Source organism: Archocentrus centrarchus, chromosome 2, assembly GCF_007364275.1.
Source record: "Archocentrus centrarchus isolate MPI-CPG fArcCen1 chromosome 2, fArcCen1, whole genome shotgun sequence".
Taxonomy (NCBI): Eukaryota; Metazoa; Chordata; class Actinopteri; order Cichliformes; family Cichlidae; genus Archocentrus; species Archocentrus centrarchus.
The window spans coordinates 9,268,396-9,295,906 of NC_044347.1; the positions used below are offsets into that span (position 1 = coordinate 9,268,396).

At 41.5% G+C, this 27,511-nt stretch overlaps 1 protein-coding gene and 1 pseudogene across 1 annotated transcript; one reads left to right on the plus strand and one right to left on the minus strand.

The window, feature by feature from the left end:
- Window positions 1–4,257: 4,257 nt before the first annotated feature.
- The window catches only part of LOC115798549 (NACHT, LRR and PYD domains-containing protein 12-like), a 58,866-nt pseudogene continuing 35,612 nt past the window's right edge, over window positions 4,258–27,511 (plus strand).
- Window positions 24,216–26,742, minus strand: LOC115796491 (E3 ubiquitin-protein ligase TRIM39-like). The gene is made up of 2 exons (XM_030752921.1): window positions 26,652–26,742; window positions 24,216–26,027 (listed from the first exon to the last, which is right to left on the minus strand). The coding sequence occupies exon 2, from the start codon at window positions 26,016–26,018 to the stop codon at window positions 24,378–24,380; it is 1,641 nt and encodes a 546-aa protein (XP_030608781.1). The 5' UTR covers window positions 26,019–26,027; window positions 26,652–26,742; the 3' UTR covers window positions 24,216–24,377.

The window sequence follows — 27,511 nt, forward strand, 5'->3', positions numbered from 1 at the left end:
TTCAGATGAGAGGTGAAACATCTTCAAGAAGCAAAAAAAAGCTCTAGAGACCAACTAAGAAGTTTTTCAGTTGAATTTCAGTAAAAAAAAAAAATCCTGTTAAAACTGTAACTCTGTTTATTAGGAACCTGGTGATTGAAAGCATCACTGCTGTCTGCAGCATCTGTGCAGAGTTTGAAGAAGAAAGCTAAACTTCTTCAGTCTCATGATGTTCCTGTGTCTCTACATCGTTTTCTGTGACTGCAGCTGTGTTTGAATGCACTGGAATGTGGTAATTGGAGCAGATAATAAGGATTTGATCTGGAGATAAATAACTAAATGCTGCTAATCTGTACTGGAACTCCCAGCAGCATCACGTGATTTCTTTAGGTTCCTTTTGTCATGGTGGGGGGGCTGTGTGCAGAGAGAAAGGACCCAAATGGAGGACAAATGCAGACTTAAACTAAAACTGTTTTATTCGCAGGAACTCGAATAATACAAAATACAAAAACCCGAAATCTCAACCAAGGCAAAAAAACAAACCAGAAGCCTGGGAGAAAGCGAAAAACAAAACACACAGCTAAGAGGGGAAAACAATGACGACGACGCAACAACGAACAGATGAAAACTAAGGGCTTAAATATACACAAGGTGATTAGGGCAAGTGAAAACAACAGAGGATGACAGGTGAACCAAATGAACCTAATGACAAAGGGGAAGCAAAACTAATCACAAAGCACAGTGAACACGAGACTGTCAAAATAAAACAGGAAGTGACTAAACATAACAGACGCAGACCTAACACTGAAAATTTGACAAAGGAAACATTACACAAAAACAACAAGGGAAACCAAACAGCATACTCAAACAACAAACTAAGAAATTAAACTATAAGAAACACTAATAAACATAACCTGAAAAGAACAACAAAAGAAAACTACATAAAAGAAACTCAAAACACTGGGCCACCGGCCCAGGACCATGACACCTTTGATCTTTAACCTTAGCGTAGCTCTGAGGCTGAAAGCAGTGTGAAGCCTGTGTCAGCAGCAGCTTGGTCCTGGGCATTGTTAGTGAAATAAATCTGCTCTCTGCCATTTCTACAGTCAGTTTGACCTGTTGGTTTGTAGGACTCCAGGAATGGAGGTATTTGGAGGCTGAAACCGGCTCTCTGGGACACGTTTTTGTAGTGAACTGATGTAAGCTGTGTCTCAGATGGAGTGGATGTTAGTCCAACACATCAGACATGAGCTCTGCAGCTGTCAGTTGATGTGAATGATGCATGAATGATGTGTGTTTCCTCTGCAGGTGAAGGTAGAAAGTGTGTGTGAGCTGATGTGAATTCAGCAGCATGGATCAGTGTGAGGACAGAGAGGAGGGAGTCCCTCCCTCTAAAACCACTCTGTGTGGGGAACATGAGAGCCAGACCAAAGCTCAGAGGTGAGATGACCATCTCTAACTGTCCATGACTCTTCTCCATGTCACAGCTCAGCACTCACATCACTGCTGCATCATTATTCACAGGAACCAACCTGAACCTGAACCCGAACCTGAACCCAGCTGTGAGTCATTGGAATATCCTCCTCCTGATTTTAAAGTCCAGCAGGCATCTGCTGCAGAGAGGTGAGCTGTTTGTACAGTAACATGAACTCTTTGGGAGTTTATTTAACTGCTGCAGTGTTTGTTTTTGTGCTCCAAACGCTTAGTTAATGAAACAGGATCTGTAATCTTATTGGGTAGAGTGATGTAGCTGATTACAGATGTTTTTCTTTAGGTCTGAACACTCAGAGAAGGAAAAGTCTGTTCCAGAGCAGCTGCTGGACATGCTGGATGATTTGGAAGAACAGGAGCTAAAACGTTTCCACTGGTACCTGCAGACTGTTTCTGTAGGTGATTTTCCAACCATCAAAAAGAGCCTCCTGGAGAAAACAAGCAGAACGAGAACAGTGGATGTTCTGATAGAAACATACACTGAAGGCTGTGTGATGGAGGTGGCGACATCAGTTTTAAAGAAGATGAAAAAAGGTCAGTCGGGGGAATAATACGTGAATCACTCAGTGCGGCATGAAGACACAACACTGTTAAATTTATTTGATGAAATGCATTGAAGCTTCAGTTGCTTTGAAACCTCACAGGTTTCTTTCAAAAGGCAGTTTTTGATTCCAGATTCATTGTCCTTCAGCAGGAACGTCTTCAGCCCAGGAAGCTTCATCAGATGGTAAGAGTCAACATCAGGTACAGGGAAGCTACACCCACATCATTAAACATCACCCACACATCTTTGCCATTTAAACTGTGGTAACACATTAAAATAACTACATAATAAGCATTAGTGATAATTAGTTAATACGTAATTCATCATCTATAAAGCATCATTCCTCCTAAGTATGTTATTTATAATCATGGATATAAATCTTTAATCTTGATTAATAAGCTCATCTATAACATGTTTATTAGCAGCATTTTTATTGTTTATAAATGATGGATTGACCATTTCTGAATACAAACAAGCTATGAGCTGTTAATGGATCATTTTACTATTTAAAAAAAGATACATGGATGATTAGCAAAGATTTAGATGCACAATTATTCATATGCAGGCTATGAAATGAGCTTTCTCTATATTGTATGTCATGGTTACTTCAGACAGTTAGCCATCATTAATTAAGTATTTTGTGTGTGTGTGTGTGTGTGTGTGTGTGTGTGTGTGTGTGTGTGTGTGTGTGTGTGTGTGTGTGTGTGTGAGACATCACCTGAAGCAAGGACCATCTATACCAGGTGTTTTCAAACTATGGCCTGTGGGCCAAACATTAAGATTAAGATTAAGATTAAGATTAAGATTAAGATAGTGTTTATTTGTCACATGCACAGTTATACACAGTACAATGCACAGTGAAATGTATTTTGTACCTGCAACCATATATACACACACATATAAATAAGAAGAATAAAAAAAAAAAAAAAGTAATTCACACTATACACTATACTCTATATACTATACACTATACACACTTTTATAAATTATAATATTTACATTGTGCAATAATGGTCCATTTAGGGCTCAGAGTTGAGCAGACGGATGGCTTGTGGGTAAAAACTCTTCTTCAACCTTTCAGTCTTAGCCCTCAGGCAGCGGTAACGCCGGCCTGATGGGAGCAGGGAGAAGAGAGCGTGTCCGGGGTGGCTGGGCTGTTTTAGGATCTTCATGGCCCTCAGCCTGCACTGCTTGGTGTAAATGTCCTGCAGGTTGGGGAGGGTGGTTCTGATGGTCCGTTCAGCTGAACGAACCACCCTTTTTAGGGCCATGAAGTCCTGCTTGGTGCAGTTTCCCATCCAGGTGGTGATGCTCCCACGCATGATGCTCTCGATGGTGCAGCTGTAAAAGTTCCTGAGGACCTTGAGTGGGAGCTTCAAGTCTCTCAGCCGCCTGAGGAGGTAGAGACGCTGTCTGGCCTTCTTCACAGTGATGTTTATGTGATGAGTCCAGGACAGGTCCTGTGAGATGGTCACTCCCAGGTATTTGAAAGTGTCCACTCTTTCCACCTCAGCACCACTGATGACAAGAGGATGGTAGTCCCTCTGCTGCTTCCTGCTGAAGTCCACGATCAGTTCCTTTGTTTTGCTGACGTTGAGCAGGAGGTGGTTCTCCTGGCACCAGTTCTCCAGGCGGGAGACCTCTCTCCTGTAGGCTGTCTCCTCATTGTGAGAGATTAGTCCCACAACAGCAGTGTCGTCAGCAAACTTGATGATGATGTTGGACTCTGACATGGCCTCGCAGTCATGGGTGTACAGTGAGTACAGCAGAGGGCTGAGCACACAGCCTTGGGGGGATCCAGTGTTGAGGGTGAGGGAGGATGAGGTGAGGTGACCCACTCGTACCACCTGTGGTCTGCTGGTCAGGAAGCTGTGAACCCACCTGCACAGGGATGGGCCCAGGCCCAGGTCCAGCAGCTTAGAGACCAGCCTGGAGGGAACTATGGTGTTGAATGCTGAGCTGTAATCTACAAACAGCACTCTCACATAGTTCCCCTTACATGGCCCGAGCTCAGATTTTATGTGGTCCATAAATGAGTTTTTGATTTTTGGCCCGCCAGCACAAGCAATGATTACAACTCAGCATGCAATTCCTCTTGGAGGAATGAAGGTAGGGTTGAATAACAGATGTCTGCTAACTGCTTCAAAGCAAGTCAAAGATTGATGATTAACCATTCACAGCCCATGATCTATACCTTAAAGCAGGTGTGTCCAAACTTTTTTCAAGTAAGGCCAGATTTGACAATGAAAGTGCCCAAGGCCCAACAGCTCCTGATGACATTATTGCCCATTACTGCCTCGGTGAGTAAAAAAAGAGGAATTTCATCATTGCTTGTGCCAGACAGCCAACCACTGAAAAAGGAAACAAAGTGAACAGTCTCTCATTTTTGTAATAGTTTCAGGTTAATGGAGAGAGACAGAATATCAACCAAAAATCCAGAATAAAAGCATGTTGCATAAAATTTAGAAACTGAGTCTTTTGAACCATTGCATTACGCTCATGTATTGAATGTAATCTTGAAACACATTTTAAGAAAAACTTCTTAAACATATAATTCAATTCAATTCAATTTTATTTATAGACCGCCAAATCATAACAAACGCTCACCTCAAGGTGCTTATGTATGAATCTCATGATTTCTAACTTGTCTTTGATTCCAAGAATGTAATAATTTGCAATGTAATGGCTTATTTTATGAGTTTGAGCAATTAGGGCTGGATCAGTTGAACCTGAACAATCTCTTAGTAAACTCAATAAATTTAAAAGATTATCACAAGGGAAAGCAGCACAAACCTACATCACCAATGTGGTTTGTGTGAAGTCAGAGTTTTGAAACCCTAACAAGATTCTTTTTCAAAATGGAAAAAATAGAAAAGCTTCCATGTACTTAAAAACAAAGCTCAGTTCTTCTTCAGATCCGAGGGGAAATGCCAAAATGCAATAAAGGGTTCAATGACTGTCCGGCGTCAAGCTAGCATGGATGGATGGATGGATATTTTTTTTTACCTTACATTATATAAACCACTCCACAACAGACTGCTAATGTTAAGCTCTGTTAAAAGTGTTTTTACTTTATTTTCATTCAGAAGCTCTGCAGAGGTGTCAGCCTGAACTCAAGTCTCATCTGAAGAAGAAGTTCCAGTATGTGTTTGAGGGTATCGCTAAAGCAGGAAACCCAACCCTTCTGAATCAGATCTACACAGAGCTCTACATCACAGAGGGAGGGACTGCAGAGGTCAATGATGAACATGAGGTCAGACAGATTGAAACAGCATCCAGGAAACGAGACAGACCAGAAACAACAATCAGACATGAAGACATCTTTAAAGGCTCACCTGGAAGTGATGAACCAATCAGAACAGTGCTGACAAAGGGAGTGGCTGGCATTGGGAAAACAGTCTTAACACAGAAGTTCACTCTGGACTGGGCTGAAGACAAAGCCAACCAGGACATCCAGTTCATGTTTCCATTCACTTTCAGAGAGCTGAATGTGCTGAAAGAGAAAAAGTTCAGCTTGGTGGAACTTGTTCATCACTTCTTTACTGAAACCAAAGAAGCAGGAATCTGCAGCTTTGAACACTTCCAGGTTGTGTTCATCTTTGATGGTCTGGATGAGTGTCGACTTCCTCTGGACTTCCACAACACTGAGATCCTGGCTGATGTTACAGAGTCCACCTCAGTGGATGTGCTGCTGACAAACCTCATCAGGGGGAACCTGTTTCCCTTTGCTCGCCTCTGGATAACAACACGACCTGCAGCAGCCAATCAGATCCCTGCTCAGTGTGTTGACATGGTGACAGAGGTCAGAGGGTTCACTGACCCACAGGAGGAGGAGTACTTCAGGAAGAGATTCAGAGATGAGGAGCAGGCCAGCAGGATCATCTCCCACATCAAGACATCACAAAGCCTCCACATCATGTGCCACATCCCAGTCTTCTGCTGGATCACTGCTACAGTTCTGGAGGATGTGCTGAAAACCAGAAAGAGAGGAGAGCTGCCCAAGACCCTGACTGAGATGTACATCCACTTCCTGGTGGTTCAGGCCAAAGTGAAGAAGGTCAAGTATGATGGAGGAGCTGAGACAGATCCACACTGGAGTCCAGAGAGCAGGAAGATGATTGAGTCTCTGGGAAAACTGGCTTGTGATCAGCTGCAGAAAGGAAACCTGATCTTCTATGAATCAGACCTGACAGAGTGTGGCATCGATATCAGAGCAGCCTCAGTGTACTCAGGAGTGTTCACACAGATCTTTAAAGAGGAGAGAGGGCTGTACCAGGACAAGGTGTTCTGCTTCATCCATCTGAGTGTTCAGGAGTTTCTGGCTGCTCTTCATGTCCATCTGACCTTCATCAACTCTGGAGTCAATCTGCTGGAAGAACACAAGCACAAGTTCTTCAAAGTCTTTAAAATAAAATGCAAACCAAATGTCTTCTACCAGAATGCTGTGAACAAGGCCTTACAGAGTCCAAATGGACACCTGGACTTGTTCCTCCGCTTCCTACTGGGTCTTTCACTGCAGACCAATCAGACTCTCCTACGAGGTCTGCTGACACAGACAGGAAGTAGCTCACAGACCAATCAGGAAACAGTTCAGTACATCAAGATTAAGCTCAATGAGAATCTGTCTGCAGAGAAAAGCATCAACTTGTTCCACTGTCTGAATGAACTGAATGATCGTTCTCTAGTGGAGGAGATCCAACAGTCCCTGAGATCAGGAAGTCTCTCCACAGATAAACTGTCTCCTGCTCAGTGGTCAGCTCTGGTCTTTATCTTACTGTCATCAGAAGAAGATCTGGATGTGTTTGACCTGAAGAAATACTCTGCTTCAGAGGAGGCTTTGCTGAGGCTGCTGCCAGTGGTTGAAGCATCCAACAAAGCTCTGTAAGTAAATATTTACCTTTATTTTTTTCAACTGAGTCAGTGATTTGTTTGAGCAGAGGTCACTAATTATTGTTGACTATCTTCTCCTTTGAAAGAATTTGCATCCCAAAGTATGGGAATTGTTCTCCTACAACTGCAACTACTACTCTACTACAACTACTCACAAGAAAAACCTTTACAAACACCAGAAGGACAGAGATTTGATACCATAACTGTCTTGCTGTGACAGTATGTGACAATGTTAAAAAAAAACACTATCATCATTAAATTCACTGTGACATAACATATCAAAATTTCCATCACTGGCAGCTCTCACTATCTGGAAGTCTTAGTAAAGTAGTTCAGATATCCCTCATAAAAGTTTTCCAGCTTCTCCTAGTGAGGCTAAAGTATAAGGTATAAGAACAATGTGTAATCCCTCCAGTGTGACATGCAGTACCCTGGGATATCCTATTAATTGGCTGTACCTAGAAAATAACAGGGGGGAGGCATCCAGGAGGGATCCTTATCTGAAGTTTGAACCACCTCAACTGGCTCCATTAGACATCAGGATCAGCAGTCTTTATCCTCTAACAGCAGCCCCATCAACCATACAAACCCATTGCTCACCAGAAACTGAAAAGAAATCAAATGAATCCCACTCATTTTAGATCACTTGGACCTCGCTCTATTATACCACACTAAGCAACTCAGTTGCAAAGTGCTTAGAGAACATAAAAAAGGCACAAATATAGTCAGCAAACTAAAGTTTAATTACTAGCTGGCTAAACCTTCATTGCATGCTATTCTCCTATTTTCTTTCACCGTATTTCTGGTCTCTTATCTTTCCCTTCATCTACTCAACAAAATGATGTGAATCACACAAAGTTGAATACACAGGTTTCCTCTTTGTACAGCATATCCTGCCTCACTCAGTACTTTGGGGAGTTTGTGGATTGGTACCAAGGTTATTGTTGTTAATGAAACTGAACGAAATGATGAAAACTGCAATTAATAAAGCATTTCTGTTAACTGAAATAAATAAAAATGATGATTAAAAGGAAAAAAATTTTAACTGACTAAAACTATATTGTGGGTTTACAAAAGTAACTGAAACAAACTGAAAATTTAGATAAAATGACATTTGTTTTTGTTTTTGTTTTTTATTTAAAAGCCTTGTGCATTGATATGAAATCATTTTTTCCCCTCTAGCAGTTTCAAGTGGCAGTGCCATCCAGCAACTGTGTACGGGTGTGTAAAAAGTCCAAAAAGTAATGGCAGCAGTCTGCCAAGAAAGCAGCGTAGCAGAGTCCCATATAGAGTTTCTTTGAGTAAGATAGCACAGATTGTAGTGAGTGTCTTGCTGTGGATGATTACAAATCTGATATTGGCAATAAGTCACCTTCACCTCCATCCATTATTCACAGCAGATGACTGCCCCTCCCTGAGCCTGGTTCTGCTGGAGGTTTCTTCCTGTTAAAAGGGAGTTTTTCCTTCCCACTGTCGCCAAATGCTTGCTCATAGGGCATCGTTTTGACTGTAGGGTTTTCTCTGTATTATTGGGTTTTTACCCACAATACAAAGCACTTTGAGGTGACTTTTTGTTGTGATTTGAAGCTATATAAATAAAATTGAATTCAGTTGAATTGAATTAAATGACATTGTCTATTTAAAATTATGTAGCAGCAGGATACTGAATCTCCAAGTCTCCATTTCAATTTCTGTCTAATGTGCAGACTTCAATCTATGTATCAGTTTTTAAATTGTGTTGAGAGAACAAATAAAACCAGAGTTATAATCAACAATTATTGTCTAGTAGAAAGAAAAAAATCACATCATCCTCTTTATAATTGTTGGGAAAATGCACCACATCAACCAATCAAAGAATTATATATCAAATGGTGGCATTTGGTTGTTGAGGAACCAGTAAAAGTTGAGGGACTGAAAGTGTGTTGTGTAGTGTAGTGTGGGGTCATGTAAAAGGCAAACAGTAACCAAAAAGCCACCAAAGGCAGACTCAAATGTAAACACTTTCTCCAGGTGTACAACAGGAGGAGGGACACACCTGGAAGTGAACTTTTTTTTTTTTTTTTGTGGAGTGGCACAAATAACTTGTGTAGCATTTTATTGACATCTAATTGTTTTGTAAATAGTTGTACAAAAATGCCTGAGGCATTGTCTGCATTTTAATGTAAGTAGTTGTATATAACTATATTGTTGATGAATTTGTATATTTTTTGTACACATGTTTGTGGTTTTCACAGCAAAACTTTTTCATCTTTTTCCTATTGGGATTTTATGTTTTTTGTGAGATTTTAGGTCCAGTGTGTATTTGGTTTACCATGTATCGTACTGTAAGCCGTAATTATTATTATTATTATTATTATTTTGCTTATACTTAATATACATACTTAATGATACTTGATCACAAATATCATGTTCTTTCAGATTAATTAATTGTGACCTCTCAGAGAGAAGCTATGAAGCTCTGTCCTCAGTTCTCAGCTCCCAGTCTTCTAGTCTGAGAGAGCTGGACCTGAGTAACAACAACCTGCATGATTCAGGAGTAAAGCTTCTGTCTGCTGGACTGCAGAGTTCACACTGTAACCTGGAAACACTCAGGTCAGATCAAGTGATATTTGTTTTTTGTTTTTTTTTTTTTCAAAATAAACATTTAAAGATTTTAGCCATTAAAAGGTAATACTGTAATCTTTTACGGAATTAAGAAAGCCTTAAAAAAAAAAAGGATTAAATATTAATAAGTCAACTAACTCTTTACCTCGCTGCACCCTGATTTGACTTAAACAGCAGTGTTTGTTGTGTTGTTCATCTTTTATTTTTCAGACTGAGTCACTGTAACCTCTCAGAGAGAAGCTATGAAGCTCTGTCTTCAGTTCTCAGCTCCCAGTCTTCTAGTCTGAGAGAGCTGGACCTGAGTAACAACAACCTGCAGGAATCAGAAGTAAAGCTTCTCTCTGTTGCGGTGCAGAGTCCACACTGTAAGCTGGAAACTCTAAGGTCAGGATTCAGATTTTCCCACCAATTCATATTATTGTACAAATAGCTAACCTTTATAGAATTATCAAGAGACCTTTTAAATTTTGCTTTTGGTGGATTATTAGACTCTAAATTACTGTCTAAAGAATTTTTGTATTCAAATATTTTTTTTGTTAAAGGAAAATTACTTCATGCACTGGTCAATTAGAGATTTAGGGCTATTTGCATCTATAACATAGTAATTTCCTTTCATAGTAGTAGAATTGCTCATTATCAGATTTGGAGTTATACAACATTTTATAAAAATAAATACAGAAAATACAGAAATAAATAATCAGATGGACTGTTTGTGGTTGGAAAACATGAACCAAGAATTTTGACTCTGACTTTTTCCAGTAATCAAATTTCTGTTGATTGTTGACTGTATTTTGTTAAAAGTGTTGCAGCCTTGCTGCATATGCCTCAATATTGTAGCATCATCATTTAGAAAACCTTTATGATGCATATTTTTTATGTGTTTTTACTATTACATAAAAAAGCTAGGGCTGTTCACTATTGGGCATTGATACAAGAACACAGGAACACCACATGTTTCTTTCAGCTGTGTAGCCAGTGTGGCAAAGAGTCTTTGCTCTGTTGAGCCCTGTATTCCTTTAGCTCTATGTAGTAATAACCTACTGAATATCTTCAAAAATAACATTTTCACCATCTCAAAAAAATTGGCACTACAGTGGTGAACTGGTTAGCATTGATAATGTTTTATGAGCAGTAAAAATTTGATTATCTGTCTATTAGCTGTTGTATATTAATGTCCAAACTGCCTCTGATGTAATAGATACCCATCATGTAAAAATCAAGTCCACAGGTTGAACCTTCATAGTCTTTTATTTACAGTTTAGAATGAATGTGCACATGTGTATATAAAAGGAGTGATATCAGTCATCTGTAGGTTTTTGTTTTTAACCTGTAGTGAGGCAGTGACGCACGGTCTGACTGGACTAACAGCTCTCTGTTTAATCACATTAATCAGTTCTGTGAAGTCTGAGGATCATAAAGTTATGTGATAACAGCTGAACTGAGTTTACAGACAACATTTTAATGATCATTTAAAGGCTGATCATCTTAAAGTGTTAGAACAATGGCTGCAGCCATTGTTCTAACACTGTTTATAAATTGAACAGGGCTTGGTGCTGCTACTAACAGTGCTAGCTGCTTCGAGTTTTATTTGTAAAGAACAGATTAGCTTACTAAAAACAGTAGCTAGCTATTCCTGACATGAAATCCTTTCACAAGCTAACATGAGTTAATCAGCAAAAAGGATACCATGTAAGAGCTATATGCTGCTGCTAGCAGAGTGGGGCTACATGCAGTAATTCAATTCACAACCTGTTACACAACCTGAGATGACATGTTGTCCACTGGGAATTGTCACTTATTATATAAGAATTATAATCAGAACTGCGGTAGAAGCTGAGAACTACAGGTTGGATGTGCTTGGGGAGACTTTTTATGTACAAAATAGTGCTGCCATCTGCTTTGCCAGCTGATTGCACCACTCAGTTTGTAGACCAAACCCGATTAGTAAAAAATCAAACTGTCTGACTCCAGCTTGTTGTTTTGATGAACCACTGTTGCAGCTGATTCAGACTCTCCACACAGTTCTCATTTATAAAGTGCTCTAAAAACCCAGACATTATGACTAATATTTTCATTTTTCCATTTCAGTGCAGCTAGCCAACAATGAAGAAACACTTACTTACTGCTTCACAGAGGGTGAAAGTGGACTGTGTATCTTTGGTTCTTAGATAAACTCATTGCTGCAGCCATTAGACATACAAAAGTGACACCCTTGGGCTGCTTTTAATTTGAGTTTCCTGGTTTTCCACTGAAAAGAATACAATACAATTTAACACCACAGTTTTTATTTTATTTTTGTATTTGTGTTCTTTATTTTTCAGGCTGAGTGGCTGTTTCCTGTCAGAGAGAAGCTGTGAAGCTCTGTCCTCAGTTCTCAGCTCGCAGTGCTCTAATCTGAGAGAGCTGGACCTGAGTAACAACAACCTGCAGAATTCAGGAGTGAAGCTTCTGTCTGCTGGACTGCTGAGTCCTCATTGTAAACTGGAAACTCTGAGGTTGGATTAAAGGATATTTTATTTTCATCAAATTACATAATTAACCAAGTACAAAATTTGGCTAATAAAAGTCAGCTTCATCTATTTCTTGTGGTGTCTTCTATTTTTCATATTTGTAAATCAAAGTAAAAATGTCACATTTCTAATGAGTTTTCAAAAAAATGAAAAAAGGATTCCAGCCAGCCCAGAAACAATACTAAAAACTGTTAAATCTAACAACTTATCACTGGACCATGAATGCACTTTAATGATTTTTTTGGGTTTTTTTTTTGTTCTTGCATTCTTTATTTTTCAGACTGAGTGTCTGTAACCTCTCAGAGAGAAGCTGTGAAGCTCTGTCCTTAGTTGTGAGCTCTCAGTCCTCTAGTCTGAGAGAGCTGGACCTGAGTGATAATGACCTGCATGATTCAGGAGTGAAGCATCTGTCTGCTGGAGTGGAGAGTCCACGTTGTGGACTAGAAACTCTCAGGTCAGGATTTTATAAACAGCTAATGCTTAAAGAATTGTCAGGTACCTTTCATTTATTTTTGGGTGGATTATTAGATCTATCTATAAAGATTTTCAGAACACTGTAGGAATTTTGTCATTTTTGTTCAGTTTTTTCCTTTAATGTTTGCATTAAAGTAGTGCTGCAACAATTTCTTGTTATGCTCACTGTGCTGAGGATTTTAGCTGTTATTTTTTCTTTATTTCAGCTATTACCTCCCAGAACAGATCGCTACAGCCACAGTATGCTAGCGGGTGCTTCCGTTAGCACTAGTGATCATTTGGTACTGGTACTTATTTGACTAATTGATGGAATAATCAATAGAATACTTGATCACTAAAAAAATCGCTAGTTGGAGGCCTACATTAAAGATAAATTTAATACTGCTTTCTTTCTTGTGATTATGAAAAAATTTAGAAAATGGTGGTTATTTGTTGTTACTTTATTAAGCTAACTTTAATTGAATAGATGGATAAACGAGGGCCATTGTATCTGAAAAACAGAAAAAGAAAGACAAAATGTCGACAGATGGATTATTGTTTTGTGTGTCTGCAGTCTTTCACACTGTCTGATCACAGAGGAAGGCTGTACGTCTCTGGCCTCAGCTCTGAGTTCCAATCCCTCCCATCTGAGACAGCTGGACCTGAGCTACAATCACCCAGGAGACTCAGTAATGAAGCTGCTGTCGGCCAGACTGAAAGATCCACGCTGGAGACTGGACACTCTCAGGTATGGAGAGAATCTCTGATAAAGGAGGAAGAGCTAGAAACCTTTTCTGTGTCCTTCAGTCACTTCCTGTTTGTTTCATGCACATGTGACATGAACAATCACACATCCAGGAACATTTTTCCTTTGCTCACAACAAAAACACTCTTGGAACTGAACAATAAGGGATATTAATGTAGGGGGTCTCCAATGAGAACTTCTCCAGGAACAAATTGTATATATCAGTATATTTAACAGTGCAGGATTTTGGGAAAAAAAAATTTTCCCTCTGAGCCTGTTCAGATTAGATTAATCTGTGTACAGAGAGTCCGAGGACATATTTCACCTAGCTTCCTACAAACTGGAAGCAGGGATACTGTTAGCCTAGCTTCATCCAAAGAAGGACAAACTGAAGCAAAAATGAAAGGTTTCTAATCAGCGCTGTGGTAAAAGCTGACAACTACAAGGAGATGTTTTCATTTAAATGCAGCAACCCTGCACAAATGCATTTCTGTACTTCTAGTGCTTTTCACAGACAAAGGTGTGCTTTGAAAAGCCAATACACACTATAAAATAATGGAAGTGACAACAATGCAATAAATCAATGCATTTAGAGAGAGATGACCCAGGTGCAGATACAGAGGCAGGAAGGAAGTGAAAAAAAGGAGCATTTATTGGGCCAAATGCAAAAGTCCAAAATGAGGAAACACAAAGTCCATCAAAGAGAAATCCAAAGCAGACACAGGAAAAGAGGACAGCATATCCACTGGGAGCTACCTGCAAACCAGACAGGTGGGAGCAAAGCACAGGTGCAGACGTTTAGAGAGTGTTTGGTGGGTGAGAGACGAGCTGATTGAACGGTGTGTAAATGTCAGGATTGGGGGGTTTTTGAATTCTTTTTTGATGGTGTTGCTCCTGTTGCTTTTTCTTGGATTAAGGGTTACACACTTGGGACCTGAGGTGTGATACTGACCCACAGCCTGTATTGCTCCGCTCTGGTACCCGTACCTTTTTCTGTAAGCTTCTGACCAGGACCGTTGCTAGGCTCTGAAACATTGGGGGCAGAGCCCAGCCCTAAAATCTTTTGGATTTTCACTCAATAAGGGAGCTGTTCTTAAAGGTTTTTACTATATTTGATGGGATGCATTTGATCCACACACTGAGCTCCACAGTGGAAGTTGTCCTTCTTTGTGAGATTATTCTGCATGATGTAATTGGCAGATTTCAAACTACTAGGAGGAGTATTAGGGCCACATTGAGAAAGAAAAATTGCACATTTTGAGAATAAAGTCAAAATTTCAAGAAAAAAGTCGGAATGGGTACAGCAGTTGGCAGTTGTTTCAAGTCAAACAACTGCCACGTCTGCTATACCCTCTCCAAACTGTCTTGCATACATGAGTTAGTGAAACTATACTTTTGAATCGATTTTTTTTTCTTTTTGTACATAAACACGATGCAGTGATAAGTATGAGGACGTATGTCTGTGTAGATTCTCAGTCATCCAGGTCATAGTAGTCTCTGGAGCTTGAAAAAGGCGACTGGACTTCTTTTTGTTTCTTGAAGACGTTTCACCTCTCATCCGAAAGGCTTCTTCAGTTCTCAACCAAATGAAAGGCTTCTCTCTCCACCATTTGGTTGAGAACTGAAGAAGCCTTTCGGATGAGAGGTGAAACATCTTCAAGAAACAAAAAGAAGTCCAGTCGCCTTTTTCAAGCTCCAGAGACTAAGTATGAGGACGTTAAAGAGATGGTGCAGAAAGCTGCCTCTGCTCAGAAAGAAAAAACACACAAACTGGCAATGGACAGATGCAAGAATATGGATGGTTGCACCTTCATGCAGTACAAAGGGGATATGTAGAATCACAAGACACAATAAAACAGCTGATCAACTTGTTTCATCTACCTGAGGTATTTTGTAGAGGGTGTGGCAGCCATGGGTGTTTGTTTGACCTGAAATGATGACTTTAATCGCAAAATTTTGACTTTATTCTCAACAATTAATTTTTTTTTCTCAACGTGGCCGTAATACTCCTTCGTATCAAACCAATTGTCCATTTTGAGTTCATTTCCAGTTTCAAGTTTTTTATAAAATAAAAAATAGAACTAAAAATATCAAGAAATAAAACAGAATTTATAAAAATACATAGATTGCAAAAAAATAAAATAAGCATCTACATACATAATGAAGATGATGAGTATTGCACTTGGTGAATGAATGTTGCACTAGTGAATGAATATTAGATATTGCACATTATAGGAGTGATAGATATTGTTCATTATGAATATTATAATATTGCACAGAGATGTGGGTGTTGCACAGTTGAGTGGGTGAATGTGAGAGTTCAGGGTGGTGATTGCTCTGGTGAAGAAACTGTTCTTGAGTCTGTTTGTTCTGGCTTTGATGCACCTGTAGCGCCTGCCAGAGGGCAGCAGGTCAAACAGTTCAAAGTCGGGTGTGAGCTGTCCTTGGTGAAAGGAGCCCACCCACCACTTTAATCATACTCTGGATCTTGTCCTAACATATGGCATAGAAACTGAAGACCTAACAGTATTCCCTGAAAGCCCCCTCCTGTCTGATCATTTCTTAGTAACATTTACATTTACTTTAATGGATTACACAGCAGTGGGGAATAAGTTTAATTACAGTAGAAGTCTTTCTGAAAGTGCTGTAACTAAGTTTAAGGATCTAATTCCTTCATTGTTATGCTCTTCAGTGCCAACACAGTGCAGAGCAGCTACCTAAACTCTGCTCCCAGTGAGGTTGATTATCTCGTCAATAGTTTTACATCCTCACTGCGTATAACTTTGGATACTGTGGCTCCTCTGAAAAGGAAAGCTTCAAATCAGAAGTGCCTGACTCCGTGGTATAATTCACAAACGCACAGCTTAAAGCAGATAACCCGAAAGCTGGAGAGGGAATGGCGTCTCACTAAATTAGAAGATGCTCATTTAGCCTGGAAAAAGAGTTTGTTGCTCTATAAAAAAGCCCTCCGTAAAGCTAGGACATCTTACTATTCATCATTAATTGAAGAAAATAAGAACAACCCCAGGTTTCTTTTCAGCACTGTAGCCAGGCTGACAAAGAGTCAGAGCTCTGTAGAGCCGAGTATTCCTTTCACGTTAACTAGTAGTGACTTCATGGATTTCTTTACAAATAAAATTTTAGACATTAGAGAAAAATTATTCATAACCATCTCAAAGATTATTCTTCATGTTCGGCTGCTTTCAGCACTACTGGTATTTGTTTAGACTCTTTTGCTCCAGTTGATCTTTCAGAGTTAACTTCAATAGTTACTTCCTCCAAACCAGCAACATGTTTATTAGATCCCATTCCTACTAGACTGTTCAAAGAATTCTTTCCAATTATTGATGCTTCAATCTTAAAAATGATCAATCAGTCTTTATTAGTTGGCTATGTACCACAGACCTTCAAGGTGGCTGTAATTAAACCTCTGCTTAAAAAGCCATCACTTGACCCAGCTGTCTTAGCTAATTATAGGCCAATCTCCAACCTTCCTTTTCTCTCAAAGATTCTTGAAAGAGTAGTTGTAAAACAGCTAACTGATCATCTGCAGAGGAACGGTTTATTTGAAGAGTTTCAGTCAGGTTTCAGAATTCATCACAGTACAGAAACAGCATTAGTGAAGGTTACAAATGATCTTCTTAGAGCCTCTGACAGTGTACTCATCTCTGTTCTTGTCCTGTTGGACCTCAGTGCAGCTTTTGATACTGTTGACCATAACATTTTATTACAGAGATTAGAGCTTGCTATAGGTATTAAAGGTACTGCACTGCAGTGGTTTGAATCATATTTATCTCATAGACTCCAATTTGTTCATGTAAATGGGGAGTCTTCTTCAGACAGTAAGGTTAATTATGGAGTTCCACAGGGTTCTGTGCTAGGACCAATTTTATTTACATTATACATGCTTCCCTTAGGCAGTATTATTAGAAAGCACTGCATCAATTTTCATTGTTATGCAGATGATACTCAGCTTTACCTATCAATGAAGCCAAATGACACACATCAATTAGTTAAACTGCAGGAATGTCTTAAAGATATTAAGGCCTGGATGACCTCTAATTTCCTGCTTCTAAATTCAGATAAAACTGAAATTCTTGTTCTCGGCCCCACAAATCTTAGAAACATGGTGGCGAACCAGATACTTACTCTGGATGGCATTACTTTGGCCTCCAGTAACACTGTGAGAAATCTTGGAGTCATTTTTGACCAGGATATGTCCTTCAATGCACATATTAAACAAATATGTAGGACCGCTTTTTTGCATTTGCGCAATATTTCTAAAATTAGAAACATCCTTTCTCAGAGTGATGCTGAAAAGCTCATTCATGCATTTATTACTTCTAGGCTGGATTATTGTAATTCATTATTATCAGGCTGTCCTAAAAGCTTTTTGAAAAGCCTTCAGCTGATCCAAAATGCTGCAGCTAGAGTACTGACAGGGACTAGAAAGAGAGAGCAGATTTCTCCCATATTGGCTTATCTTCATTGGCTCCCTGTTAAATCTAGAATAGAATTTAAAATTCTTCTCCTCACATACAAGATCTTGAATAATCAGGCACCATCTTATCTCAAAGACCTCATAGTACCATACCACCCCAATAGAGCACTTCGCTCTCAGACTGCTGGCTTACTTGTGGTTCCTAGGATACTTAAGAGTAGAATGGGAGGCAGAGCCTTCAGCTTTCAGGCGCCTCTTCTGTGGAACCAGCTTCCAGCTTGGATTCGGGAGACAGACACCCTCTCTATTTTTAAGATTAGGCTTAAAACTTTCCTTTATGATAAAGCTTATAGTTAGGGCTGGATCAGGTGACCCCGAACCATCCCTTAGTTATGCTGCTATAGGCCTAGTCTGCTGGGGGGTTCACATAATGCACTGTTTCTCATTCACCTTATTTACTTTGTTTATACTCCACTCTGCATTTAATCATTAATTGATATTAATCTCTGGCTCTCTTCCACAGCATGTCTTTCTCTCCCCTCAGCCCAACCGGTCGCGGCAGATGACTGCCCCTCCCTGAGCCTGGTTCTGCTGGAGGTTTCTTCCTGTTAAAAGGGAGTTTTTCCTTTCCACTGTCGCCAAGTGCTGCTCATAGGGGGTCGTTTTGACTGTTGGGTTTTCTCTGTATTATTGTAGGGTCTTTACCCACAATACAAAGCGCCTTGAGGCGACAGTTTGTTGTGATTTGGCGCTATATAAATAAAATTGAATTGAATTGAATTGAATTGAATTGATGTTCCTGGCTCTGCTGATGCAGTGGGAGGTGTAGATGTCCATCAGGGAGGGGAGAGGGCAGCCAACGATTCCTTGTGCTGTCTTGACTACCCTCTGAAGCCTCAACCTGTCTGCCTCAGTGCAGCTGCCATACCATACTGTGATACAGTACGTCAGCAGGCTCTCAATGGATGAGCGGTAGAAGGTCAGCATCAGGTTTGAGTCCAAGTTGTTCTTCCTGAGGACTCTGTGATGTTATCTGACCAAAAGAGATCAGCAGAGATGAGGACACCAAGAAACCTGAAGGTGTGGACCCTCTCCACACACTCACCGTTGATGTAGAGGGGAGCTGGGTCAGTCCTGTGTTTCCTGAAGTTGATGATGATCTCTGGTTTTCATGGTGTTCAGTGCAGGTTGTTCTCTGAACACCAGGCTGTAAACTTCAGGACCTCCTCTCTATAGGCTGCCTTATCTCCCCTTCAGATGAATCCAACCACTGTGGTATTGTCAGCAAATTTGACGATGAGGTTGTTATTGTGGGCTAGACTCGCTTGTGGTGCTCACAAATTAGCTGTGCAGCCAAGCAAGAACAAAAACATATAGAAAGCAGAGACACAAACACTCAGAGGAAGACATGAAATAACCTCTGACCCCCCTCCTCCTTTCAGGGTGGAGCCTGCTGGAGTCCGATGGTTGAGTCCAGGTCTGAGGAAGTGTAAGTGTGTTTTTAATGTGACTGATGAAAACAAAGCAGCACACATTCAACCATCTTCAAACTGTCACATCACTCATTCACATCTCTGATGTCAGGAGTCATCATCAAAGTGTCAATCAATGAACAGATGATGGATCAATAACTGCAGCTGGATTGTGTTTGTTCTCTCCATCAGATTCCTGTCAACTCACAATCAACACAAACACAGTGAACACAAACCTCAAACTGTCTGACAACAACAGGAAGGTGACACGTGTGGACGAGGTTCAGTCATATCCTGATCATCCAGACAGATTTAATGTTCCTCAGCTGCTGTGTAGAGATGATCTGACTGGTCGCTGTTACTGGGAGGTCGGGTGGAGAGGAAATGTTTCTATATCAGTGAGTTACAGAAGCATCAAAAGGAAAAGAGGCGGTGCCTGTTTGTTTGGATACAATGGTCAGTCCTGGTGTCTGAACTGCTCTGATGATGGTTCTCATTCTATCTGGCACAATAACTGTCATGCATCCATCTCCTCCTCCTCCTCCTCCTCCTCCTCCTCCTCCTCTGTCTCTAACAGAGTAGCAGTGTATGTGGACTGTCCTGCTGGCACTCTGTCCTTCTACAGAGTCTCCTCTGACACTCTGATCCACCTCCACACCTTCAACACCACATTCACTGAACCTCTTTGTCCTGGATTTAGACTCTGGTCTCATGGTTCCTCAGTGTCTCTGTGCTGAGCTGAGTGTAAAGAATCAGGATCATAATCAATTTATTGTCATTACATGTCAAACATATAACGAAATGGAGTTTCAGAACATCCATCCAAAAGACAAACAATCAAACAAACAAGGGAGATAAGTGTTCTGCAACCTTGCTGCCATCAGAGGCGCTGCAATTGAAAAAGATGGAAACAAAGCAAACACTATGGGGTAGGTGAGGAGAAAAAAATCTCATATGCCCCATTAGGGCACAATATGAGGCGAGTGGGTTCAGGGTTACTGTAGAGCTGACCCAGCTCTCACTTGACTAAACAGTCCTGATAAAGGTGGAATGTTCATCAGCAAACGGTCGCGAGGAGCACCAGTTCACGCAGATCACAAGACGGATGGTGCCGGGGAAGAGCATCTGTTTACATAACTTCCAGGAGAGAATGACATTCCAGCTATCCAAGGCCAGGCAGAGGAGCCAAATTCCAGATTATACACTTGTTTAGGTACAGGCAGTTGCTGATAATTTACTGACTGCCTTAAGTCTTACTGAAACTTCTCAACGGCGAATTCCAATCGGCTGAATTCTCTTGGTTCTTCCTCACCTTGCAGAACAGACACTTCTCCAAGATTAAACCATTTTGTCCACGGCCATGACTGAAACTGGCCTACAAGCCACAAGACTCGCTTCCAGCTTCCAGTTCAGCTCCAGCAGATTCTGAGTCTGAGTGTGTAATGCTCTGCACATACTTTCATATTGACCAGGCAGTCTTGTCCAGGCCTGAACGGCTGCCCAGACTTTCCCAATTTCCTGATAAGTCAGGAACCCTCCAAGTCCAATCAGAAAGTATCCTGTTACCAATAAGTCAAATATGTGAGCGTCTTCCACATCTTCAATGGACAAACCCACCAGGCACATTATCATCCAGTGTCCCCAGAAGTCCATAATGTAGCCAGCTGGGTAACTTCCGGTCGGACAAAAAACTTCTCCTTTTCCCAATCTTCTCGTCGAGAAAATCTGATCAATAGCGTTGAGAGACCAGCTGACCAAATCCATAGTTTTAATTTCCAGTTCAGAAATGTGTAAAGAGAGGCTCTAGAGCACAAGCCAAGCAGCAAGCAGGGAAGATAAGAAGAAGGTTGGGAGAGAGAAAAAAAGGTGTCCGTCTCCACGAGAGCAGGAAGAAGAAGCGTCCTCCTGTCAGTGAAACTCTGACTGTTGAACAGATAGTTCAGTCTGTACATGTCTGTCTCTTTCACTCACAAACACGCTTTCAGATTCATGGAAGCTGTGATTATTCCAGGATCCACATGTTGTTTTTCTGTCTTTTTCCACTCAAAGCTTCACAGTGAATATCAGGATGTTGTGTTTCTCTGAAGCTCAGTTCACAACCAGCTCCTCTGCATTTTCAACAAGTCTGAGCTCATTCAAATTAATCCAGTTGTTTGAGTTCTCTTTCTTAATGGCATTTTCCCAACTTCTCCACATGCTCTTAATGTTTGACTTATTTTTATGATGGAAGCAGGACAGGAAGCTCTCGGCAGGAGCACATTTTCACAATAAGAGCACATTTGCATGCTTTTTCTTTTGACCTAATCCAATGACAAAACCATGAACTTCCATATTGATCACATGTTGATGTGCAGCTCTGATGTCACTATTATCTCCTTGAACTCTTCATTGATGGTGATTTGTGGCCCTCTGCTGGTGAGAAGATGAACTGCATGAAGTGTTTTGAAATGAGCTTTTTCTAATTGAACTGCTGACTGCTGTTAACCACACTGAGACCAACATTGATGTCTTCAACACAAACACTGATGTGGATGAACAGTCACTAAAGACTATTAATGTATATTTGTGTCTTTAACATGTTTCTGTTTTTCACAGAGAAACTCTGGATTTGATTTCTGGATCTTTGCTCTTTTCCCTGCAGTTAGTTCCTACAATGACTTCATGATGTAAATCTCTAATAAACTTATCAAATGAACAGCATACTGGGATGTCATGCTTGGAGAAAATTCTTCTGAGTTTCTCTGACAAGCCTGCCACATAAGGGATGACAGTGTTCTTCCTCTTGTCATTCTTATTCTCCCTAGTTTGTGTTTGACCTTCTTTCCTGTGCATTTTGGTTGATTTGATGAAAGCTTGTTTGGGATAACCACATGTTCTGAGGGTTTTCTTTACATGTGTGTTCCTTTTGTTTCCCTTCTGCCTCAGAGGGAATGCTTTCTGCCCGGTGTTGCAGGGTCCTGATCACCCCAAGTTTGTGTTCCAATGGGTGGTAGGACTCAAAGAGGAGGTACTGGTCTGTGTTTGTGGGCTTCAAGAAACAAAAAGAAGTTCAGTTGCCCTTTTTCAAGCTCCAGAGACACGGAAATCGTCTGCATTTGCTCACTCAAGGAAGGCCCAAGGAGCATGATTACAGGATTACATGCACATGTCCTTAAATAACAGAAGGGATGCAGATGAGGAGGAAGCTGGCAGTTGATACAGTTTCACCAGCTGCAAGTAGTCCTTAGTTAAGTACAGTCTGTTCAAGACAACTTTGTGGTTTTCTTCCTCCTCGTTTAGGCATTGTCTGCTCAACAACAAGAATCCTGAAAAACAACTTAAACATAAACATGATTATTGTAAATGTATGATTTATTATAGGAGCACTAAACTTATTTTCCTAATGCCTGTGGAAGGAGAATTAGTGATCTTCCTAGAGAACGTATGGAGTCCTCACCACCCTTCCACTACTGTGGCATGGATAGTTTTGGCCCATTTATGACTAAACGGGCATAAGAAACAAAAATGATAGGTATTGCTTTAACTCTTGTCCATCCATCCATCCATTTTCTTCCGCTTATCCGGGGCCGGGTCGCGGGGGCAGAAGCCTAAGCAGAGAAGCCCAAGCTTCCCTCTCCCCAGCCACCTCCTCCAGCCCATCCGGAGGGACCCCAAGGCGTTCCCAGGCCAGCCGAGATACATAATCTCTCCAGCGTGTCCTGGGTCTACCACAAGGCCTCTTCCCGGTGGGACATGCCCGGAACACCTCACCCAGGAGGCGGCCAGGAGGCATCCTAATCAGATGCCCGAGCCACCTCAACTGGCTCCTTTCGATGTGGAGGAGCAGCGGCTCTACTCTGAGCCCCTCCCGGATGGCCGCACTCCTCACCTTATCTCTAAGGGAGAGGCCAGCCACCCTTCGAAGGAAACTCATTTCTGCCGCTTGTATTCGCGATCTTATTCTTTCGGTCACTACCCAAAGCTCGTGACCATAGGTGAGAGTAGGAACGTAGATCGACCGGTAAATCGAGAGCTTCGCTTTTACGCTAAGCTCCCTCTTCACCACGACGGACCGGTGCAGCGTCCGCATCACTGCAGAAGCAGCCCCGATCCGCCTGTCAATCTCCCGTTCCCTTCGCCCATCACTCGTGAACAAGACCCCGAGATACTTAAACTCCTCCACTTGAGGCAAGAACTCGTTCCTGAGCCGGAGATGGCACTCCACCCTTTTCCGGCTGAGGACCATGGCCTCAGACTTAGAGGTGCTGATTCTCATGCCAGCCGCTTCACACTCGGCTGCGAACCGTTCCACTGCGAGCTGGAGGCCCCCCCCTGATGAAGCCAACAGAACCGCATCATCTGCAAAAAGCAGAGATGAGACTCTGAGGCCACCAAGGAAGAAGCCTTCCGCCACCTGGCTACGCCTAGAAATTCTGTCCATAAAAATTATGAACAGAATCGGTGACAAAGGGCAGCCCTGACGGAGTCCAACACCCACAGGAAACACTTGTGCCATCCATATTGAGATGTTACACGATCTGCCAGCAGGTCTGTGTTGCTTTATTGCATTGCTGGGCTCAGTAAGACAAATTATTGTGACCAAAGAACCAATTTTGTAGTTGCAAAAAATGAACTGAATGCAGCTCCACAGGAAGTTGACACCCAAAGAGTGGTAACCTTCCTTACAGGAAACCAATGTGATTTGGCTTTTAATGCAACTCATGCTAGTAACACTTTATCTTGGTGTACAGACTGGGATCAGCTGAGCTGCTGTTCTGATATTCACTGATCTTTGAGGATTTTGCCATTGGAGAAATGACCAAAGGAGACAATAAAAGTTCATATTTTTATTCATCTCATGCTGAACAAGCGTGTTGTACATGTTAAAACAGCAGAACAGTTTCTCCATCCTGTTTCTGATCTTTAACACCAGCTGAATGAAAAGAATCAAATATTAACAGTACATTTGTACTCATATCCGTATACAGTATCTGCTTTAATGTCTGTGCCTTTAAACACTGAAAGAAAAGAAAAGGAGAGTTTCTACTTTCTCACACTGGACTTCCTCAAATGGATCATTTTCTTCAACTTGAAAACAAAACATCAACTAAAGCTCAGCTTACTGGCTTGTTCTGCAGCTTCTGACCGTATCTCATGGTCTTCATCAGCAGGTGCAGTTTGCTCGCTGCTGTTTTTAGGACTTCTTCTCTGTGTCGGCTTAAATGTTGAGATTAATCTGTAATTAATCCAATTTCATCATGGAAACAGATCAGACTGATTGATTGATAGGACAGATGATCAGAGGAGCAGAGTTTTTACCATCATCATTAAGACCAGGACAGAAGAATGGGTGGAGTTTCTCACTGAAGGACCAATCAGTAAAGGAGTAGATAAGAGCTGCATCACCTACATCATAAAAGGAGACCAGACCCTCCTCATAATCCACAAACACCCCCACCTTCTCAGGATCAGACTGAAGAGAGAGACGGATTGGAGGATCATCATAAGCTGTTAAAATATTTTTATGTACCCCTAAAGTCCAGTAACCATTCTCAGGACTCAGTGTGGTGCGTTCCTTCCTGTTGACTGACTCTGTGACCACTCCTAAAAACCATCTCAGCTTTTCTTCAACCTGAACCTCAAAGTAAAATCTGCCTGAAGAGAAACTCTGATTTCCTAAAACACAAACACGCTTAGAAAATCTCTCTGGGTTGTCTGGAAGATTCTTCTTCTCATTACCACAGTGAACTTGTTTTCCATCATCAGACAGGATGAGTTTAGGATTTGCTGTATCAGGATCAAGAGTCACATCCACTGCATACTGCTGGATCCTCTTCAGCTCAGCCTCAAACAGTTCTTCAAACTCTTCATTGAGTGTCTCCTTCAGCTGATCCACAGCTCTCACCACAGTCCCCTCGTATGATGGTGGGTGGATGCTGACCTCTGTCCAGTCCTTGGTGGGTGGAGCATCTTTCAGGGATGAGAAGCTCTGGAGGAGGTGGAGGTGGTCTTTAGAGCGTGAGAGCTGCTCCACCTCAGAGCTTCTCTTCATCAGCTCAGAGATTTCCTGTTCCAGATCTTTGATGAAACCTTCAGCCTGTTTCTCTGTTGTTTCCTGTTTGTCTTCGATCTGCTTTATGAGATCATTCAGGTCTCTGTCAACAGACTCCTTCAGAGCAGTGAAGACCTGAACACCTTCTGCTTTCTCTCTGTCTGCACCATCTTTACTCATCTTCACCGACTCTTTGATCTCCTCAATCTTCAGTCGTCTCTTTTGGATCATCTGTTGAATTTCAGCCTCAGTCTTCCCCAGTTCTGCCTTCTTTCCTTCATATTCTTCTATCAGAGGAACAAACTCATGAGTCTTGTGGTCTACAACAGAGCAGAGCATGCAGACAACTGTCTGGTCGGTCTTACAGAACAGCTCCAGAGGTTTATCGTGCTTCATGCACATCCTGTCTTCCAGGTTCTTCTCAGGATCAATCAGCTGATGTCTTTTCAGACCTTTCATTGTCAGATGAGGCTCCAGGTGAGTGTGACAGTAGGAGGTCAGACACACCAGGCAGGACTTCAGGGCCTTCAGTTTGGTTCCAGTGCAGACGTCACAGGGAACTTCTCCTGGTTTGGCAGCTTGTTGCTCTGAGCTGCTGCTGCTGGCTTTCTGCTGAGCTTCACGTCTGAACTGAGCAACGATCTCAGAGATGAAAGTGTTGATGTGCAGCTCAGGTCTTCTTCTGAACACCTTGTTACACAGGGGACACTGGTACCTCTCATTAACCTGCCAGTCCGGAGTGATGCATGTTTTGCAGAAGTTGTGTCCACATGGTGTGGTGACTGGATCAGTGAACACATCCAGACAGATGGAGCACAGAAACTGATCTTCAGATAGAAGACAGCTGGCAGCAGACATGTCTGCACTCTGAGTGAGAAAGAAAAGAAACTGATTTGAGTTCAGATTCAGTTTGAATTCTATTTAAAGTGGACCTATTCTGCTTTCCCTTCTTTCCTGTCACATATCTCCTGTTCCAGTGGTGGATGTTCATGTTAAACATGACCAAAGGTTCTGACTGCTCTAAACACTCAGTTTCACACAGAATATGAATCTTTCTCTCAGTGACATCATTGTAAGCAGTATTGTCAGTCTCATGATGAAGCAGACAAGTGTTTGACACAAAGCAGGAATCTTTCTAGGATTTTTTTTTTGTTTGATTCTTTTTTGACACTCTGAATCTGGTTTATTACTTTTTACTTTCACTACAGTTTTGACTCTGAACTGGAGCAGAATCCTCCCCCCAAGCGACGTCATCTCAGCTGTCACAGATCAGGACTGATTTCTGATTTTAATGTTTGCGCACTGTTAAAAATCAGAGGGAGGGTGATTTTTATATTTGTATCTAAAAAAAGAATTTAGCACAGGTGCCGACCAGAGGTGGGGAACTCTCTGCCGCCCCACCCACAGTGAATCGCAGCATGTTTACAGCTTATAAAGAGGAGGATCCACATCTGGACTCTAAAACAGGTGATCGTGATCATCTGTACTCACCAGTGTTGGACAGAAGCTCTGCTGTGCTGTTGAGAAAGGCTGGATGAGTTCAGTTTGATGCTCCGTTGAAGACAAACACAGTTTGCAGCTCTCACTTGAAGTTTCACTTCTGGACTCTGACGCTGAAACTCGTTTTTCAGGTGTTGCTCCGCCTCTGAGAGGCGGTGGCTCAGCAGTGAACAGTTCTTGGTAAACCTGATCAGTGCTTCTGTTCAATCAAAACCTATTTTATCTTTCTGGAAAAATGAAAAACACAAAATCTTCATGACCAAATACTTCCTGGAAGAGAAACAGACAACAGGGGGAGTAGCATCACCTGAAGGATGCTGTGAAGACCACGCCCACACAGGTGGCAGCAGGAGGAAACAATAAACAGCAGTTTAGAGACAGGAAAACAAGTCAGACGCTGAAACACCAAAGAAGCAGATGGACCGAGTCTCTCGCTGCTCATCAAAGTGATCAGAAGCAAAGCAGAGCAGTTTGAGGCTCAGAAGAAGCAGAAGCTCATGGAGCTCTGACTCCAGATGTTTGCTGGGAACTGATGACACAGGATCTGCTTCCTGCTGCTTGGACTGCTGTCACTGATTATTACTGATGTTTTTAAATATGTTTGTACCGCAGGAATAAAACCTGAAAGGAGGACAAACTGAATCAGATCATGTGGGAATATTTTATTATTAAAGTTTGACAGAGTAACAGATTAAATGAATCACAGACAGAGTTATTAGTTTGGTTCGGTCCTTCAGGCTGTCAGAGCATCACTTACAGCACGTGTAAAACTAAATATACGGAAATAATTTCATGTGACTGTTAACAGATACGGGACAAGATTCAAAGGGAGACCTGCACAGGTGAGCTGA

What these genes read in the sequence shown, in the direction of transcription:
- LOC115796491 (XM_030752921.1), bottom strand. Translation starts at nt 26,018, where the DNA reads ATGTCTGCTGCCAGCTGTCTTCTATCTGAAGATCAGTTTCTGTGCTCC.